Here is an 18385-nt window from a genome sequence, read left to right as displayed (position 1 = left end):
GAGCATTTTAGCACTTAGGTGCTCAATGGGTTTTGTTTAAATGTCTGAAATAAGTCTTGGAAAAGGTGGTTGCTCACAAGTGTCTATATAGGACTTCAGAGGCTGTCAAAGACATCGTCATCATAACAAACAGACAAACTCATCTACTCACTAGTCACTTTCACAGCCTTGTTGCATTTATAATCAGTGTTGGGGAAAGTTACTTTTAAAAGTAATGCATTACAATATTGCGTTACTTCCTAAAAAAGTAACTAATTATGTTACTTAGTTACTTTTTATTGAAAGTAATGCGTTACGTTACTTTTTTAAATCTGGGCTGGGCTTGCTTGTTTGCTTTTAATATAAAAAGTTCTATTTTTGGCAAATGTAAAAGCCCTTTCACACCAAAAGCCTCAGGCTGAAGGAAATGTAAATTGACGTCTGAACACAGAAGAAGAAAGTTCAACACTCTTCAGCAATAAAACATATTAGTTTATCTTGTGTAATTTTTGCTTATTAGTATGGTTGAATCGGATCACTGAAGGTCAGCAGCAAATTGGTTAATAAAATGGGATTAAATACATAAAGGATATCTGTATTATTTAACATATTTAATTATTGCAGCTTTGAGTCATATTCTGAGTTGCGTTTAACTGTTTTTATTAATTGAGGAAAACTAAATCAGATTTTTTTTTTTGTGAGTGAGTGAGATGAATTAATGCATGTTCACATTTATTCTAGAAATAAAGTAACATCTTACTCCCGATTTCTCTCAACAAGGGGACAGGAGAGCTTTCAATCAATAAATGGGAAAAAAAAGTAACTTGGGTTACTTATTTGAAAAAGTAACTCAGATATTTTCTTGTAAATTAAAAAGTAATGCGTTACTTTACTAGTTACTTGAAAAAAGTAATCTGATTACGTAACTCGCGTTACTTGTAATGCGTTACCCCCAGCACTGTTTATAATTGCGCTATAAACTATTCTAACTAACTACCAGGGAAAATGTTTTGTTTTATTTTTTCTTTAAATAAAGACTGAAAGAGTTGTCCGAAGCTTAATGGTGGTAATGTTGAAGTCATGTGACCATGGTTTAGTTCATTTATAGTCTACGTTTAGCTTTTTAGGCTTCAAAATACATAAGCTGTAAGAATGTAAGAATCATAAACTTCTGTTGGTCACAGAGTTTATTTTCTACAATAATCCAAAAGAAAAAAAAATCATATTGAGATTTTGTCAAGGGAACCAGGGTGATGCAAACTATGGTTTCAGATTGGCCTACAAAAATACATAATCACTGCAGCACTCTCTATATAAGAATCGTTTAAACAAGCTTGCTTACCCTCATGTTGTTCCAAACCCATATGCTTTTCTTTTTATGGTGGAACCCAAAAGGAGATGTTTTGCTGAATGCCCAAGCTGCACTTTTCCAAACAATGAAAGCATGTCAAGGCTGTTGAGCTCCATAAAAGTACTATAAAGTAGTCCATACACCTTTCTTCCAAGTCTTCTTAAGTTAAATTATCGGTTCCGTGGGAGGAAATCTATCATTAACCATCAAATTAAAGGCAGTTTACACTTATTCCCATTTGCTAACTTTTGTCAAATAGCAGCCTGGACACTCTGCAAATCATCTGCTTTCATGCAGTTTTGCAACGACAAGGGGATAAGCAAATGATGACAATCTTTATTTTTGGGTGACCTTCAATCTTCATGCTGACAGCTGACTTTTGTGTTGCATTGCACAGTGTGGCAGTCATGTGACGGGTACCAGTCCCAGAGAAACTGCAGCTGTCTGGCGGGCTGGTGATGTGTTTTGACAGGTGCCTCAGGCGTCTATGTGCTGTGTTTTATGTATAGAGGGGGTGGAAAAGCCACACGGTGATAAACCCATTCTTCTACAGAGCCAATAGGGGTGTTTGTGGGGGGCTGATTACTGTAACAAGCCTGAGCAAGTCTATCGAGCACAACTGCTGCTATGGCTTGTGGCTACTGTGGTGAAACCTCTACTGCTGCTCAGAGGTCACACAAAGGACCACATTTCAGAGTAAAAGATGTAGACTTGAACAATTATTATATTAATTACTCGTTTCATTTCTATTTCATTGAGCATAACACTAGTGACTAGTATTAAAAATGAAAAAAAAAAAAAAAGTAATTAAATGAGTGAGTTTCACCAGATAAATACTGCTGCAATTGTAAGAATACATTTTATTATCTTATTCATTCTATGTGTAACATGTTAATGGCCTTGAAACAGCTTCAGTGTAGTTTGCTACTTTTTGTTAGTAGCTTGTAGTGCAGCAGCTAACTACTTTTTCAAAAGGGTGGTTTGACAGTAGTTTGAGCAGTTGGAATTATAAAAGACTTCAGTTTCTAAGCACGGAAAGAAAAACAAAAGTCTGAAATTTTCACAGGAAAAAAAAAACCGGACAAAATGCCACAGCTAAATATCTGTTATTTGGTTGACTGTAAGTCACCTAACATATACAATGAAAAACTAACAACAAATGGTTTAACATCAGATCATGTAATTTAACTGTAAGATAAAATGTATGTTTTGTGTTTATGACCCTTTGCAATGTCTTGGCCATGTTTTATGGACAGGTCACGTACAATGAACATTCATTGAAAGGCTTTCTATTGTGGCGGTTAGTACATTTAGGGTACAAAAACCTTAGTAGTTCAAATAGATTTGTATATTAACATTATATCATTTAATGAGATATATGGTTGTAAGTTATAAAATACACAGGGACCAATAAGTCATGTCCTTTTTGCCATAAATTTAACAGGATCTTTTGTTGTTCAGTGAACACTGGACTGGTAATTAGCCCAATATTTGAAGCTGGATCTGAGCTGCTTTTTCCCCAGCCGACATTTCTGACGTCAGAAAGCCCAGTAGAGTTGACCCGTATGTGTTTCACAGATGGTTGAAACGAAAAGAGTCACGTTTGACCCTTCACTCCCTCCAGTGCTTGACGAGGAGGTGGAGTAGCATGCAAGCAATGACACATCTGGGAAAACTCTCCATAATCCAGCTCACAAAACTAGATCAGCATCTGTTATTTATTAAGATGACTAACATGTTCAAAGACATTGAGTGGTCCCATCGAGCAGAATCATGTGGATGCGGTGTATGGGGGCAGATGCTGTAAATATTTCAATAATTTAGTGCCAGTCCATCATTTCGTTTTTGATTTGAAAAGATAGTGCATATTGGAGTGTGTTTATGTGTGTGAATGGCCTCACCACAGTTGAGCTCCTCTGCAGTGAGAGTTGCAACTGAGCGTCCCTGCAAGCGGCTGGGATAGTCACATGTAGCTGCGGCTTGAGCGTTACCGGACTCTGCGTACTGCTTCAACAGATCGGCCAACCACAGCAGTTCACAGTCACAGTGCAGTGAGTTTGAGTCGAGGCGCCTATAAACACACACAAACACAAAATTAAAATAAAATTTGGTTGCAGACCTTTGGTTAAATGATATTGTTGCAGCAATTCAAATTTGTAGTGGATCGGAAAACATTGCTTTCTGATCAAATCACTGATAAATTTGTAGCAGTGTTGGTGTAGTTGACTCAAAATTCTGTGAAAAGTCTTGCAAAACTCACATGCAGCACTCATACAGCTTTGAGTACCTCTAATCCTAACCCTTGCCAAACAAGTTTTATTATCTAATCTCGAATGGCTGGTAGGAGGAGGTTCAAAATATCAACCCAAAAACTTAAATATTTTCTTTGGTTTTTAATAGATTTCAAGCTATTCAGTACATCTAAACATAGAAATCCCTTAAAATTCTAAACAACTGCCTGTTAATAAATATTTAAAAATGGCTTTTTTAACATCCTCATCTAAAGGTATGCTACTAAATCAGGGTTATTATAGTTAACTGAAAATAAAACCATTAAAAAAAAAAACAACACTTTTTTGATTTTGTTAAAGTAGGCAGCATTTCTAATTTTTATTTAAACTTGATTGAAAAAGCTACAACAAAAACAAACAAAAAAATAAAAAATAAAATAAAATAATAAAACATAAAAAATGACAAAAACACAACAAAATTACAACAACATTAAATTTAAAATGAAAACTAATTCAAAATGCTAATGAAAAAATACAATAGGATCGCTGTGATATTAAAACAACCCTGCACTAAATAGTTTAGAAAGTTTTGGTAGCTAAAGTGAACCACAACCAACTATTCAAAAGTTAATAACCCCAACCGTTAATAATCTTGAGTAATACTCACAGTCTCTTCATGGACTGCAGGTGGGAGAAGGTTCCTAATGCAAGATGAGTAATTCTGTTGTTGTGCAGAAACCTGCAATAGATAATCAATGAGAAGTGCACTGTTTTAAAAGTGTGTATTTACAAATCATGCATATAAAATCTGTGACCAGGTCAGAAAAAAACACAACACATGTCATAAAAGCATCACTACACTAGTGCTCATATTTAGGATCAGTGATTTGTTTAATCTGTGAGTGGTATGTAGTCAAATTGTGTTTTGTTGAGGAAAGATGTGCTATTTGTTTAGAAGGTGACTTTGGTTTTTGGGATCATGATAGAGAAAACAAAACAAAACCGTGTGGCAATTATTTGATTAAAATAACATTGTTCACATTTTTGCAAAGCATCAGTTCACATGTGTGTGTGGCACTTGTGGCAGACTGGAAAACAATGCTTTCTGATCAAATCCTTGATCATTTTGTAGCTAAGATGGTATGGTTGAATGACTGCTGAAAATTCATCTTTGCATCACAGGAATAAATTACACTTTAAAATATATTACTATAGAAAACCAATTAAATTGTAATAATTTCACAATATTACTATGTTTACTGTATTTTTGATCAAATAAGTGCAGCCTTGGTGAGCAGAAAACAAAAACAAAAAACAAATACAGAGTTCTGGCATGAAACTCTAGATGGCGCAGTCCGATAGGTCTAACTCAATCTGACCTAATGACATCATTATCACATGGCACAGCTGATTGGTTCTCTCCTGTATTGGTAGCCAATGAGCTCGCTGCTCAACATTCAAATATATGACTAGTGCTTGCCGTAGCAGTTGCAGCTTGCTTCAGAAACCCTCCACCTTCCCCAGCTCCACCTGTATAGATCTGCTACGAGGTGATTAATGTATGCTATATGCAGGTTATTTCATGTATGTTACATCTGCAGCAGCAATATTTCTTACATGCTCACAGCAGCATGTTGTGTATGTATTGGCAGTAGCAAGTCTCGGTACTTGCTCTGCCGCAACAGCAGCAGCGTAGCAGATCTATTCCGCCAAGACCAAATACATTAACATTGTCATGTACATTACCATGCCAATCCCTCCGAGAGTTGTCATGACAGAACTGTAATTATCCAAAATTTTGACCGGTAGATTATATGCTCTGTGGAATAGAGATGAAAAGATGAACGTCCACAGGGATGTTCTTATTTTCTACCAGGTCAGACGGGGTCACTTTCCCAGGGATGACATTACTGATCACAACTAGTCACATAAACAACAGGAAGGTGAGTTTCATTAATCCAAAATTTTTACATTTTCACTTCTTCACCAGCTTTGAAATGGTCCCTAACTCACGTGTTAGTCCCTGTTTATGTGCGAGTGACTTTCCCTTCTTTGAAAGACATCAGAATGTGTGTGGGTGAATTCAGCGCCACAATCTCCAAACATTTAGAATTCGAGTCAACAGAAAGGAACAAGACAGAGAAGACTGTAATAAAAATTATTTAAGCTGCTTGAACAACACAATCCACTTAAAAATGTAAAATTGAAGTTTACTTAATCCATTTGTGTTGGGATTATCTGAATCACTTTGTTGCATTAACTGACACTGCCCAACATGCTTTGCACAGGGCTGGATCATGAGAGTAAATGCTGACATTAAGCATTTTATGTGTTTTTGAGTAAAGAGAAAGACCTGAACGAAGTCTGTACATACTGAATGAGAAATAGCTGTTACTAAGTAATGCAGTGGCATGTAACTTCTTACTTGTTCATGGCAAGCATGTGCAAAAACATCAAGTGGATAATAATCAAGAGTTCATATTACTTACTTTTTGTAAATACTTTGTTTTGTAATGTATTGACAAATGTTGAGCAGGCTTTACCTAATTTCTTTTATGCATCATAGCTATTACATTTAGGGAGTCTTTACTCAACATATGGGATGAAATCTACCCAAACAAACTGAATGCAAAATGCACCCTTCATTTTTTGGAATAGTTTTAACACTAAAACACTATCATCTATACTATATCAGAATTTCGTCTTACTTTTCGCCCATATAAATATCAGCATCTGCACCAAATTGCATATTTTTACCCAGTTTGGGCCTCTGGATAAAACTGAGCTGTTTTTCCTCCTCGAGTTTGAGCTTCATATTCTCACTTCATCATACTATATGAGCCAAAAAAAATCCTTATGTATCAAATATGATACCAACAAAAACACATATGATATTTTTTTTCATATGTCAGGCTTTACAAGGTTAAAGCATCCCTTCTGAAGACAATTCCTCTCTCAAAACAAACCAGAATATAGGCTACACACTAGTGCACCGTGTCAGCTCATGCACACATTTGCCTACACGCTCATCTTTTTTGATCTCATTTTAAAAGGGACGTGTTATCATGACTAAACATGCAACCCTGTAGGGATCTGAGTGATGATTTGAGGTTTGAGATGCATGCGTAACTCACAACCGCTCAAGCTTGGGCAGATGAGAGAAAGACTCCGGCTCCAAAGACTCAATGTTGTTGAAGTGCAGGTATCTGTGTGAGAGAGAGAGTCATATGCACAGTGTTTTACTTGCCATAAACATAGTATCTAGAGCTTTCCCATAGATTTATGTCAACACAAAACGTTGTCCAGTACCTGTTTTACTTCCATAATCGTATGCATTTTCAACAATAAAACAAAGAGCATGACTCTGTTTTAATTATTGATACCTTATTGGATAGAGACCATTATTTTTTTTTTTTTTAAAACAATGTGCACCAGTTAATCATGTAAGATGAGGGACGTGTTTTAGGAAAGCAAATACGCTCTAGTTTCATTTCATGTTGACTTTCAAACATGAAACAAATTTCTAACTCGGTGACAAAAACAAAACAAAAAAAACTCTCGCTACAAGGCAAAAATACTGTGGGTTTTAAATGAGGTCAACAATAACAGTTTCAAAGGATTATGGAGAGTAATAAGAAATAATTGAGGTGACTGTAAAATGTGTTAATATTATTTGAACTCTAGCCAGCTGCAAGCGAGATGTTTATGACATCATGGCAGATATCACTAAATAACCATATTAAAGGCACAATATGTAATTTTTCGCCGCTAGATTCATTGCTTGTTTTTTTTTTTTTTTTTACAATGCAATCCCCATGATAAATGGGCACTGGAGATATTTTTTACACCATAAAAATATAATTATATTGACTCATGCACTATATTCTGTCTCTTCTGAAAGCTGTACAATAGCTTTCTGTCATGAACAGAAATTGGGTGAACTATTCCTTTAACTTTTATAAATATTAAAAACTAAACAGGAGGTGACAGGGCAAAAGGTTACTTACAGTTGTTCTAGAGAGACGAGCCCCTTAAAAGCTTCTCTGTCTATCGCCTGGATTTCATTCTTGTACAAATAGCTTAAAGAAATATTCAGGGATATTAGTACATAGCGAGTGTCAAACATTGAGGGATCTCCTATTTTTAACAGAGAAAAAAAAACATGCACACATGTACACACAGAAATAAAGAAAGGTCAAAATTAAATTTACATCAGATATTGCAGGAATAATAGAAAAAAAAAGTTGCATATTGACTGTATATTGAAAACACAGAAGGGGTGGCCTGTGGGAAACAGGAATTAAAGTTTGTTGTTTTCCTGTCTAGGGACAGTGTGCTGTTGAGAACCAGCGCTCAGTCACATAAACCACATGAATCCGTGTATCATTCGATCATTCATTTTTTGATTTAATATTGAAAGTAGAAAAATTAGAATACGGCTACTTTTTTGTTTTTTTGTTTTTTTTCCAAAAAACGAAAAACGAGAATTCAGCTTAAATTTTCGTTTTTCGTTCATGGGTGGAAAAATGAATAAACAGCTTGAATATTCGATTTCTACATGTGGGCGGGAATTAAACACCCCTTTCTGCTGATTGGTCAGCCGAAGATCAAACCGTGCCTTCATCAGTTCTTCCGCAGTATCACACAGCAGAATAATAGTCCTCCACTGCTGCAGTTGTACGGATTAATAACCCATTTTATCAATTTCATATTTTTCTCATCAAACAGACTAATTAATAGCTCGACACAACTCGTACCGGGGCAGAGTCTAGACAGGTCTTTCTTCTGTGTAGACCAGCAGTTCTTAAAGTGATAGAGGGTCCAAGAAATAATTTGCTATAGCCTAAAGTATGTCTAGACTGTAAAGTCGCTATTTTTTATCATGATACATAGGCCTACTGTGATTTATTCCAAAGTGACTTATATGATGCATTTATCGTCAAATAATCTAAATGAAGCCTTTTAAAAGACAAGTATTCCCTGTGGAAAGATGCTCAAGGAGACCAAGGGGAGCTAAAGCAGCGCATTCTGTTGTTCTCTTTATTTTTCAAATCAGCAGAAAGGGGCGTTTAATTCCCGCCCACGTGTAGAAATCGAATATTCAAGTTGTTTATTCATTTTTCCACCCATGAACGAAAAACGAAAATGTAAGCTTAATTTTCGTTTTTTGGAAAAAAACAAAAAAACGAAAAAGGAGCCGTATTCTAATTTTTCTACTTTCAATATCAAATCAAAAAACGAATGATCGAATGATACACGGATTCACATGATCCTGTGTCCTTGAGGACTATGACACCATCCCACAGGAAGTATATGCTGCAGTCTTCCCATACAAGTATTCACTATTTATATTTGCATTTATAAGCACTGCTAAAGCAACACACTTTTTTAGTACTAAACATAAGTTATGTTGGTTAAGAATCTGCAAAGAATATTATTGCTGTTATAGGAATATCACTCAGACCATGATGCAGTTTTTCTGAATTTCTCCATTACAAATGATATCATCAGTAACAATCTGAGTAAAAAGTACACTGAAAAATGTAAATGAATATGTACGTGAATACTGGTCCATAAAATGTCCTTAAATGTTTTGAATTCCTAATACTTTCTGTTTATGTCCAGGCTTCAATGCTAAAAAAAAAAAAAAAATCTCAGAATTTTGTACTCCACTGTATATGTAATTAAGAAGAAGAAGAGGGGAAAAAAGCATCAGAAATGTCCACTGAGTGGCGCTAAAACATGGGTTCAATACGTCAACCCTGGCACGTTTTTATTACGTTGATATAGGTACGTATTGCTGTGTTTTTATTACTTTTCTTCAGGTACGTATTGCGGTGATTCAGAATTCAAATATCCGGGGACTGTCGCTAAAAGATAATGCTCTATCGTGTTGGAAATATGCCCTACACCAAACCCAGAACCGGAGCTCCTCACCTCTCAAGTACGTCTCCGTACTCCGTGAGCTACCGAACAAACCTATTATCTATGAAAACCCATTGATATGAAGCTGGATATGTGCGGTGCTAACATTCAAAAGCATCAGTTTTCAAATCATATTAAAGCATATTAAAAATGTTTTGAAGTCACAACATAATACTCTTCAAGTAATTGTGCGAAAATTACGCTTTATTAATCGAAACTCTGTAAATCATACTTTGTGTGAAAATAATTTAAAAGGTGTCTGAGTTTTACTGCCTCTAGTGTTTATTTCTTTTGGAAACGGCAGTGATATGTACTTATTGGTAAGTGCCCCCAGGTACGTTTTTGCCATGAGACCGGGTAGGAAAAAAGGCAGTTCGGCTTGATTTGCAGCATATCAAAAAATCCAGAAGGTGACTAATTAAATCATTGTTATTTTAGTTCTTCTAAGATAATATTATAGTTTTTATTCATATTTTGAATTTGTTTTTTTATTTGTATATTTTCAGTTTTTAATTTACATTTTCTTTTTAAAGTTTTAGTTGTGTGTTTTTGTTTTTGTTGTTTTTATTTTTTTATCTACTGTATATAATCTATTTAGATTTACCAGCCACTAAGAGCAAGTTATATTCACTTTGTCTAGAGGACTAGCCAGCTGGACATCATGACTGTGTGAACTATCACATGTGTCTGATGACTGTACCGCCCAAGAGCAGTTAATGAATGGATTAATACTCAGCCTGAGACTTATAATACTCAGTATGTTTATCAGGAGTGACACACGACTTGTAGACTGTGAAGTCAGCGTTTGACTTTTGGACCACCAGCACTAGAATAACAGTGGGCTCTAATTGTTCGGCCTCTTGTAGAGATTATTTAGACCTCACACAGTCCAGTGGCCAATCACCAGTGAGTTATACACATTTTTTTGTAATATAATTCTTAAAACGGGATTTTAGTGATGGATACACTGAGAGCTTGCTACTTTTTTTTTTTTTTTTTGGCAGTATAGCAATCAAGCAAGCAATAAATACATAAATAAAAATTCCACATATGTACATGAGGAACCTCACAACATGTCCAGGTCATATTTCACCCATATAAAGCCAATTTTAGGTCTATTAAGACTTTTTGTATTTAAATGCATTTAGTGTTTTTTTCCCCCCATTGTAATCTTACAATTTATTTAGTAAATAAATAAACAAAATAAAAAATTTAAATTAAATAATATATTCACATAGCAGCAATGATATTTAGGGATGAGGATGGATGTCCCAATAATAATGTGTTAAGTAATAAAAATTATTAATGTCACAATGCAAAATTGATTTATCTTAGTGGTGCTAAAAAAATGCTTCACTTTCTTGAAGCAAAATATAATTTATCAATTTGATTTGGCGGTGAAATATGACCAGACATGTTTTTGAAAAGATTGGTGAGATTCACCTCTTTCTGTATTCTGTTAGCAGCTGAGTTTAAATGTTATCTAGGCAAAACCAGGTGTGAAACATTTCAAACAACTGACTCTATTTAAATATAAACACAGGCTGCTCTCACCACAACTAAAGTTACAGATTCTCAAATTGCCCTGTGACAAACAAAGACAGGAACTGTGCAACGTCTGCCCAGAAAGCAATTATTCCAGCTCCGCCTGACTCTGATCTCCGCACTTTTGGGTCAGGGCCGTCAGACAGATAATTTTACAGCGCAGACAATTAAGTTCCCCATATCTGTGAGAGTCTCTTTTCATGTGTCAAACAATGGCAGTAGTAATGACTGAATCATTCATACAAGTGGTGAGCATGGTGCAACATGTTGGATCATGGCTCTGAAATCAAGTGAAAGGCTTTGAGTCAGTGGTTTCAAATTAATATTACTTGACTTCTCTAACTCAGAACTTAAGCTGGGAAACTATTGTCCATAAAGCATCACCCTTTCTGTATTTTTATACTATTTTTAGAAGCAATCAAATGAGGTAAAGAAAAGCTCACAGATATTTTAAGTTTTCCAAATCTTCAAAGGCTCCTCTTGGGATTCTTCTAATATGGTTGTTATTTAAAAGGCTTAAAGAAAGAGGAAAGAAATGTATTAGACATCAAAATATATTTTTTCAAACTAGCGTACATGCTCCAAAATGTTTAGTTTTATGAGGTGTGTGTTTCATGAAACCAGTTTAGAAAACATTGACACTTACAGTGTATTGAGGTTTTTTAGTCGTCTGAAGGAGCCTGGCTGTAAATCCTTGATTTTGTTGAATCTTAGATCTCTGGAAACAAAAAAAAACACTTGGATCAAAGAAAGCATGTGTTATTTCTGTGGTCTTTGTCATGTATTGAGTAAATATGACTTTTTTTAATATAACATAACTTTAGTGACAATCAATAACAGGTATTATTTAAAAACAATTCTGTCAATAGTTATCAGCCATTGTGGGTCTGAACACAAATTCAAATTTTAGTATTACCTATGACATTATACATTATAACATTCTTTCAAACAAACTAGAGAATCACATTGCCATTCTAACCTGATTTATGTCAAATCTGCTATATTTGTAAGTATGAAGGAGGAGATTTCAGACCTAAGAATTAAGGAGTGCCACAAGGCTCTGTCTCAGGTCCTTTAATGAACTGCTTATACATGCTTCCTTCAGGTGCTAGCCTATTACAAGGAACAATGGCCCTAGCTTTAATTGTTATAACATAAGTGTCCTCCACACCAGATGTAATTTCAGTTTTCCAAGTTATACATAAACATTTCAAGATGTTCCTTTAATACAGTGTTTAGATATTCAATAGTGTCATGCACATGGTGTTTGACAACAATCTGTTTGACAACAATCTTTTTCCAATATGCCTACCAAGTATATTATCATGGTGGCATGTAACGATGAATAAGTTTATGTATTTGTAACTTCAAGATGCAGCAGAGTCTGTACCATGTCCAAAGGAAATAAACAGTGTCAGAATATGTTTCGTTGCTACATAAATGTTTTCTACCAGTTCAATTATAAATAATATAATTTGACTTATAAAATACTGCTACTTGCATTTAAAGCTCTGATTCAAAGTACAGATCCATCTGTACCCCAGTGACACCAATCAATCTATCAATCAATAAAAACAATAATAAGTGATAAAACATTTAAAATAAATGCAGCCTTGGTGAGCATAAGAGACTCTTTTGAAAAACATTTTAAAAATCTGACCACCAGTAGTGTAACTAATGTAATTATAACTAATATAATACTGGAATTATACGGCCTGCTGAAATCCCGGCTATTATTCTCAGGATATAACAGAGTTTATAAACCAACATACTGAGTCTGGTTCCTCCCAAGATTTCTTCCTCATCCTGCTTAATCTTCAGGAGGTTTTTCTTGCCACAGTCGGCTTGCTTACTCAGAGCATTATGGCAATGTCCTCAGTGCAGCTGCATTGAAACAATTGAAATAAAACTGAACCAAACTGAACTGTACTCGATGATTATGTTGTGTCTTTGGTGCATTTACCAGTAAACTGAAACAGGCATGTAGTAGTATGGTAGGGTACTAGTGCTCAGTATCTTCACCGGCATCATAATTGAATTTACTCCATTATGACAACAAATAACTCAAGGATAACAATACAAGCAATCAAAGGCGGGCTGTTTTTTCTCTCACAGAGATCACAACATTGATTTGGCTTGCAAAAAACAACAAATTGCTGTGTAATAATCAGGGCATGTGCCAACTAACTTCTAACTGGTGTCTCTGTAGAACATTCTCAGAGAACAGGGAATGAACTTCAACTAATAACTTCAACAAATAAAGATTACTGCTAAATATGTGCTTAATTTCATTTCATCATTTACTCATCTTCATGTCATTCCAAATCTCTTTACTTTATTTGTGTTATGTAAAGAAAAAAAAAAAGGTTTGGATCGATATGATGGTGAGAATGATGACAGAATTTTCAACAAGCAGAATTAAACAGTTTCAAGAAAACCTTTCAACAAGAAAATAATGCACATCTTCACAGCTCTTAAAGTTTTCAGTGTACACTTTCCGTTGTGTGATGAAAACATTTAAGTAACCTTCTTATAGACTTTTTATTAAAGGGGTCATATGTTGCTAAAAAGAACATTATTTTGTATATTTGGTGTAATGCAATGTGTTAACGCGGTTTAAGGTTAAAAAAACACATTATTTTCCACATACTGTACATTTTTGTTGCTCCACTATGCCCCGCCTTTCTGAAACGTGTCGATTTTGACAAAACTCATCGTTTTGAAAAGCACGGTGTGCTCTGATTGGCCGGCTATCTAGTGCGTTGTGATTGGCCGAATTCCTCAAGCATGTGACGAAAATGTTACGCCCCTTACCAGGTTCAGGAAACTTTCCTCCGTAAAATGCGCTGGACACACTAGAATATTTGGGTTGAACTGTTCCGGAACAGTGTTGTAAATAAAACTTAACCACTGATTTCTAGTTGTGTCCTCTTTTGGAAAACCTAACAAAGTAGTTTGGCTTTCGCAACGAAACACACAGCATCTCCACGACATGGTGGCGGCGGCAACAATACTACAGTGAGAATCAAAGTTACACCTTCTTTCTTTGCGTATACATTTGGGCGGTGTTATGCAAATCTTCCCACACAGTGATGTAGATTTGTGGGGGGGTGTTTGAATGAGGCGTTTTAGGAGGGCGTGGCTGAGTGTTCACTTTTATAAAGAATATCTCTTTGGGTTTGAGACTTTAATCTTTGCGACTTTACGGATCTTCTGTGTGCACGAACAGCTTTTAACACTCCTAAGACAAAGGAAAATATGAAATCGCATTATATGACCCCTTTAAGTGCTATCAAGGAATTATTGTAGCAGAGTTTTAAATAGATCCAGTCAATGCCAAAGCGTTTGGAGTTAGCATTATGAGTGAGTCAAACCAAGATAGTATTAACTGACTTGTGAAATAAAAGAACTGCTTTATATTCTTGTGTAACAATATTAACATAGGTGAGACAAACAACTCAAGGAAAGAGTGAAGGAGGACACCTACATCATACTGGAACAGCTACTTCAATCTTTTACTCCATTCACATCTGCAGGTGTGTTATACCAACTATTAGAGGTCCTGCGAGGTCACAGTGGGCATACATTTAAATGTTGGGAATTCCTCACCAACCAGATACCTGATGAAACCTCTTGGATAAACATCAAACATATTAGGGCCTTTCGCACTGCTTTAGTTCCAGAACTAAATGTACGTAGGAGCTAATTTGGTTCTCGAAAAAGGCAGTCCGGTACTAAAATCGCACCCAGTTCCGGCGGTGCGAAAACGCCAAAAAGTGGGTAGTTCCACAATTAGTTCTGGTACTATGAAAAGGTTCCCGCGGTGTGAAAGGCCCTATAATTTACAGCTGGGATCTACTATCTTTGACTTGATTTTCCCAGGCATTATACATTGACATGAAAACATCCATGGAAATTCTACAAGTAAAAACATCTGGACTACCCATTAGAAAACTAAAATCCTTCTGTGGTAATACAAATATCACTTCCGGTAAACTCATTCTTACCTCACAAGTACAAAAGTTTAGTGCAGGAGAGAACATGTGGCCAAAGCTTAGATTAGTTGATCACTTAAATTAGCTGATCATTTGAAATGAAATAAACTAGTAAACTGTGATTGTATATTCTAATAAATACTGGGTTAAAAACAACCCAATCTAGATAATTGGTCAAAAGGGGACAAACCCATCTCTGGGTTTTTTTGACCCAGCTGTGTTGGGTTTAATGTTAGACACAACATGCTGGGCTGATTTATTTAATTAAACTATTGTTTAAAAATGACTATACTGCTTAGATAAGACTAACCCAAATGGGTTGGAAATTAAAATCCCACAAACATTGACTGCAGAAACACATTGTAATCAAAAGGTGGAAATTGATTGATAAGCAGGATCACCCAGAAATTGACAAAAATATAGGCAAAAAGCAACATATACATGTGCATGTGAGTTAGAAAAAGTTCTGATCAGGCCTAATTAAAATTAATTAATCATTAATTAGTGATACATAGACAAATATCCCAACCAGTAAAGTTTTATGATAGAATAATTTCTCCCAGACAACTAATCAATTTGTGGGTCGATTCTGTTCACATGTTTGGCCCATATTAAACACAAGACTTTCCCTCCAATGTACACACAGTAAATTGGTGCTGGATCGCAGACGAACAGGAAACATTCCTGATTAATTTTCACATAAGGAAAGTAAAACGCAATAAATTACAGACAGATAAAAGTCTTCCCACTTTTGCCAAATGAACTGAGTAAGTGAGTGAAAGAGATGTTGGAAAATGTTCTTCTGCCATAATGACACTACGCCAAGACTTTTTTTCTTGCGTTTCCCTGGGAGTCCAGCAACTGACAGTATGATCCGAAATATTATCTCACTCTGCTTCTATCCGGGTCGTCTGTTCTTCTAAAATGCTAGAAGACAAATGACCTTACTTGACAGCCCCTCGGTGAAGGGACGCTCCCCTCACAAAAACGTGCTCCGACATGGGCTGCACAGATTCCAGCAGGCCCCCATCCCGCCTCAGGAAACACCCTGAGAACAGACTAGGCTCATCTACTGCTCTGCACAACATACTCAACACATTCACATCATTCCTTACTAAGATATGGCTCAGAGTGGTGGACTAGTCATCCAACAACCAACTAGTTTGTTAGTGAACCTACGAAGATTCTGTTTGTTTAGTATCTTTAATAGACAAATAAAGACAAAGGAGAAGCATCTCTACATTAACTTTAAAGCACCTTCATCAACACATTTCAAGGCAATTATAAACACAAGAACTTGCATCATCAGTGTTTTCGTTACTATGCTGAATCTGTTGGGCTCCATTGTTTTGTGAGGACTATTGGTAGTTTTTGTGTAAAAAAATATATATATATTTTGTTGAAAGCCTATGTTTTGTGTTCATAACATTGCTAAAAACACATTAGTGTCCGGCAGACATTACTCTAAACCAGCCTAATTACGCTGAAATCTCTATATACGGACTAGCCGTTTAGACAACGCATTGGTTGATTTTGACTTTATTATTGACACAATTTGCCCTTGTCATATAGAGTGTGAATATGTTATCTTTGAGTATCCATCCAATAAAATGGGATTCTAGGCTTCTGATGGGTCAATACAGTGCTCCAATTAGGGCTGAACAATGATCATGATAATTTTGCTCCAAAAATATAATCACGATTTTAAAACACGATTAGTCATTTAAAGAAAAAACAACAACAACCAACCATGAAAGCTTATGGAGGCTCGTTACCACTGAAAGATAACACACACGCCAAATTAAAATTTAAATTGAAAACTTTCGGGATAAATAACCAGTGGGGAAATATCGCATACGGTTATAATATCTTAATGGAGAGAAGCAGAAATCATGATTAAAAATATGATTTATTGTGCAGCCCTAGATCCAATCATACTAATATCCACAATATAGTAACATGTATTATATGAAACACATGCTCACCATTTCACTGCACTGTGCCAAATACATTATATTGTTGAGACCACTGATATTACAGTGAATGAGAGTCCCGTCTTCCAAATAAAAGAGCCAATCACCAATACAGTACCAAAAAAAACACAGAAACGGGTGTAAAATGCACTCAGCCTCTGCTCTACACCACACAGAGAACAAAATCAAATCATAAAATAGAAAACAATAGCTTCTGAATTTTCCAAGATGGGTGTAGAGTGAACTGACTTGCCTCAGAATTCTTGAAAAAAAAGAAAAAAAATTGCTGTGCTTTTTGTAGGGCTGCACAATTTGGCCCAACATTTTGTGACTTAAATATCCATTTATTTCACTATAAAACAAATATGAATATTTAAGATAAATATTCTAATAATCACTATAGTTTACATTCCTTTCAAATGTTAAACCAGCTAACTTTTATTTTGACAGAAAACTGCAGGGAGTCAGCTGTTTTTAATAATTATTTTATTTTTATTTTTTTCTAATTTAAGATTTTTAATAACAAAATTGGTGTTAAAATCACGTGTTAAAATCTTGCCTTACCAAATTCAATATGGTAACCCTATAATAATGGTTTGTTTTTAAGTGTGTTGGTTGGGTTTGGTGGGAAATTGCATGTTCACGTCATTTGTTCTTGTTTACAATATGCCTGTAAATATCAATAAAGGCTGACCACTACAGCACTAGATCTGAAGACACTGTAACGGTCTAATACAATGTATTTCTTGTATTTTTCATAGACAAAAACCATCATGTTATCAAAGTTGCCTGGTGGCTTATCAGTAGGGATATGCCGGTATCAAATTCTCATGTTGCGATTAATTGCTAATTCTTTTATCACGGTATACGGTATTATCATGGTATTGAAATTTAGTTTTAAAAAAGTGCTGTCATAATACAGTATAACAGGTTTAATAACTTTTTTCTTATAACAAAAATAACTGAACATTTAAATGCAATAAAGCAATACAGAAAAATGTATAAAGTTAAAAATTTTACACAGATTAAAGTGCAAAAGAACTATAAGTGACGTGACAAAAAAAGTGAAGTGACGTGACATGTGGCCAAGTATGGTGACCCATACTAGGAATTAGTGCTCTGCATTTAACCCATCCTAAGTGCACACACACAGCAGTGAACACACACACACCATGAACACACACCCGGAGCAGTGGGCAGCCATTTATGCTGCGGCGCCCGGGGAGCAGTTGGGGGTTCGGTGCCTTGCTCAAGGTGGTACTGAAGGTGGGAAAGAGCACTGGACATTCACTCCCCCCACCTACAATCCCTGCCGGTACGAGACTCGAACCCGCAACCTTTGGGTTACAAGTCCAACTCTCTAACCATTAGGCCACGACTTCCCCA

General features: G+C 35.6%; 1 protein-coding gene across 1 annotated transcript in view; it reads right to left on the bottom strand.

The window, feature by feature from the left end:
* LOC107687838 (peroxidasin-like) overlaps positions 1–18385 on the bottom strand; it is a 53691-nt gene that overhangs the window by 22822 nt on the left and 12484 nt on the right. Inside the window, exons 2-7 of the mRNA XM_016485312.1 lie at positions 11678–11749; positions 11475–11546; positions 7569–7640; positions 6696–6767; positions 4229–4300; positions 3232–3401 (exon numbers count right to left, since the gene is read on the bottom strand). Of these exons, the coding sequence (XP_016340798.1) occupies positions 3232–3401; positions 4229–4300; positions 6696–6767; positions 7569–7640; positions 11475–11546; positions 11678–11749 (530 nt within the window). The remainder of the gene's footprint in view (positions 1–3231; positions 3402–4228; positions 4301–6695; positions 6768–7568; positions 7641–11474; positions 11547–11677; positions 11750–18385) is intronic.

This window comes from Sinocyclocheilus anshuiensis, unplaced genomic scaffold, assembly GCF_001515605.1.
Source record: "Sinocyclocheilus anshuiensis isolate Anshui unplaced genomic scaffold, SAMN03320099.WGS_v1.1 scaffold197, whole genome shotgun sequence".
Taxonomy (NCBI): Eukaryota; Metazoa; Chordata; class Actinopteri; order Cypriniformes; family Cyprinidae; genus Sinocyclocheilus; species Sinocyclocheilus anshuiensis.
The sequence above is the reverse complement of the archived record's forward strand: the minus strand, read 5'-3'. Positions and strand labels throughout refer to the sequence as shown.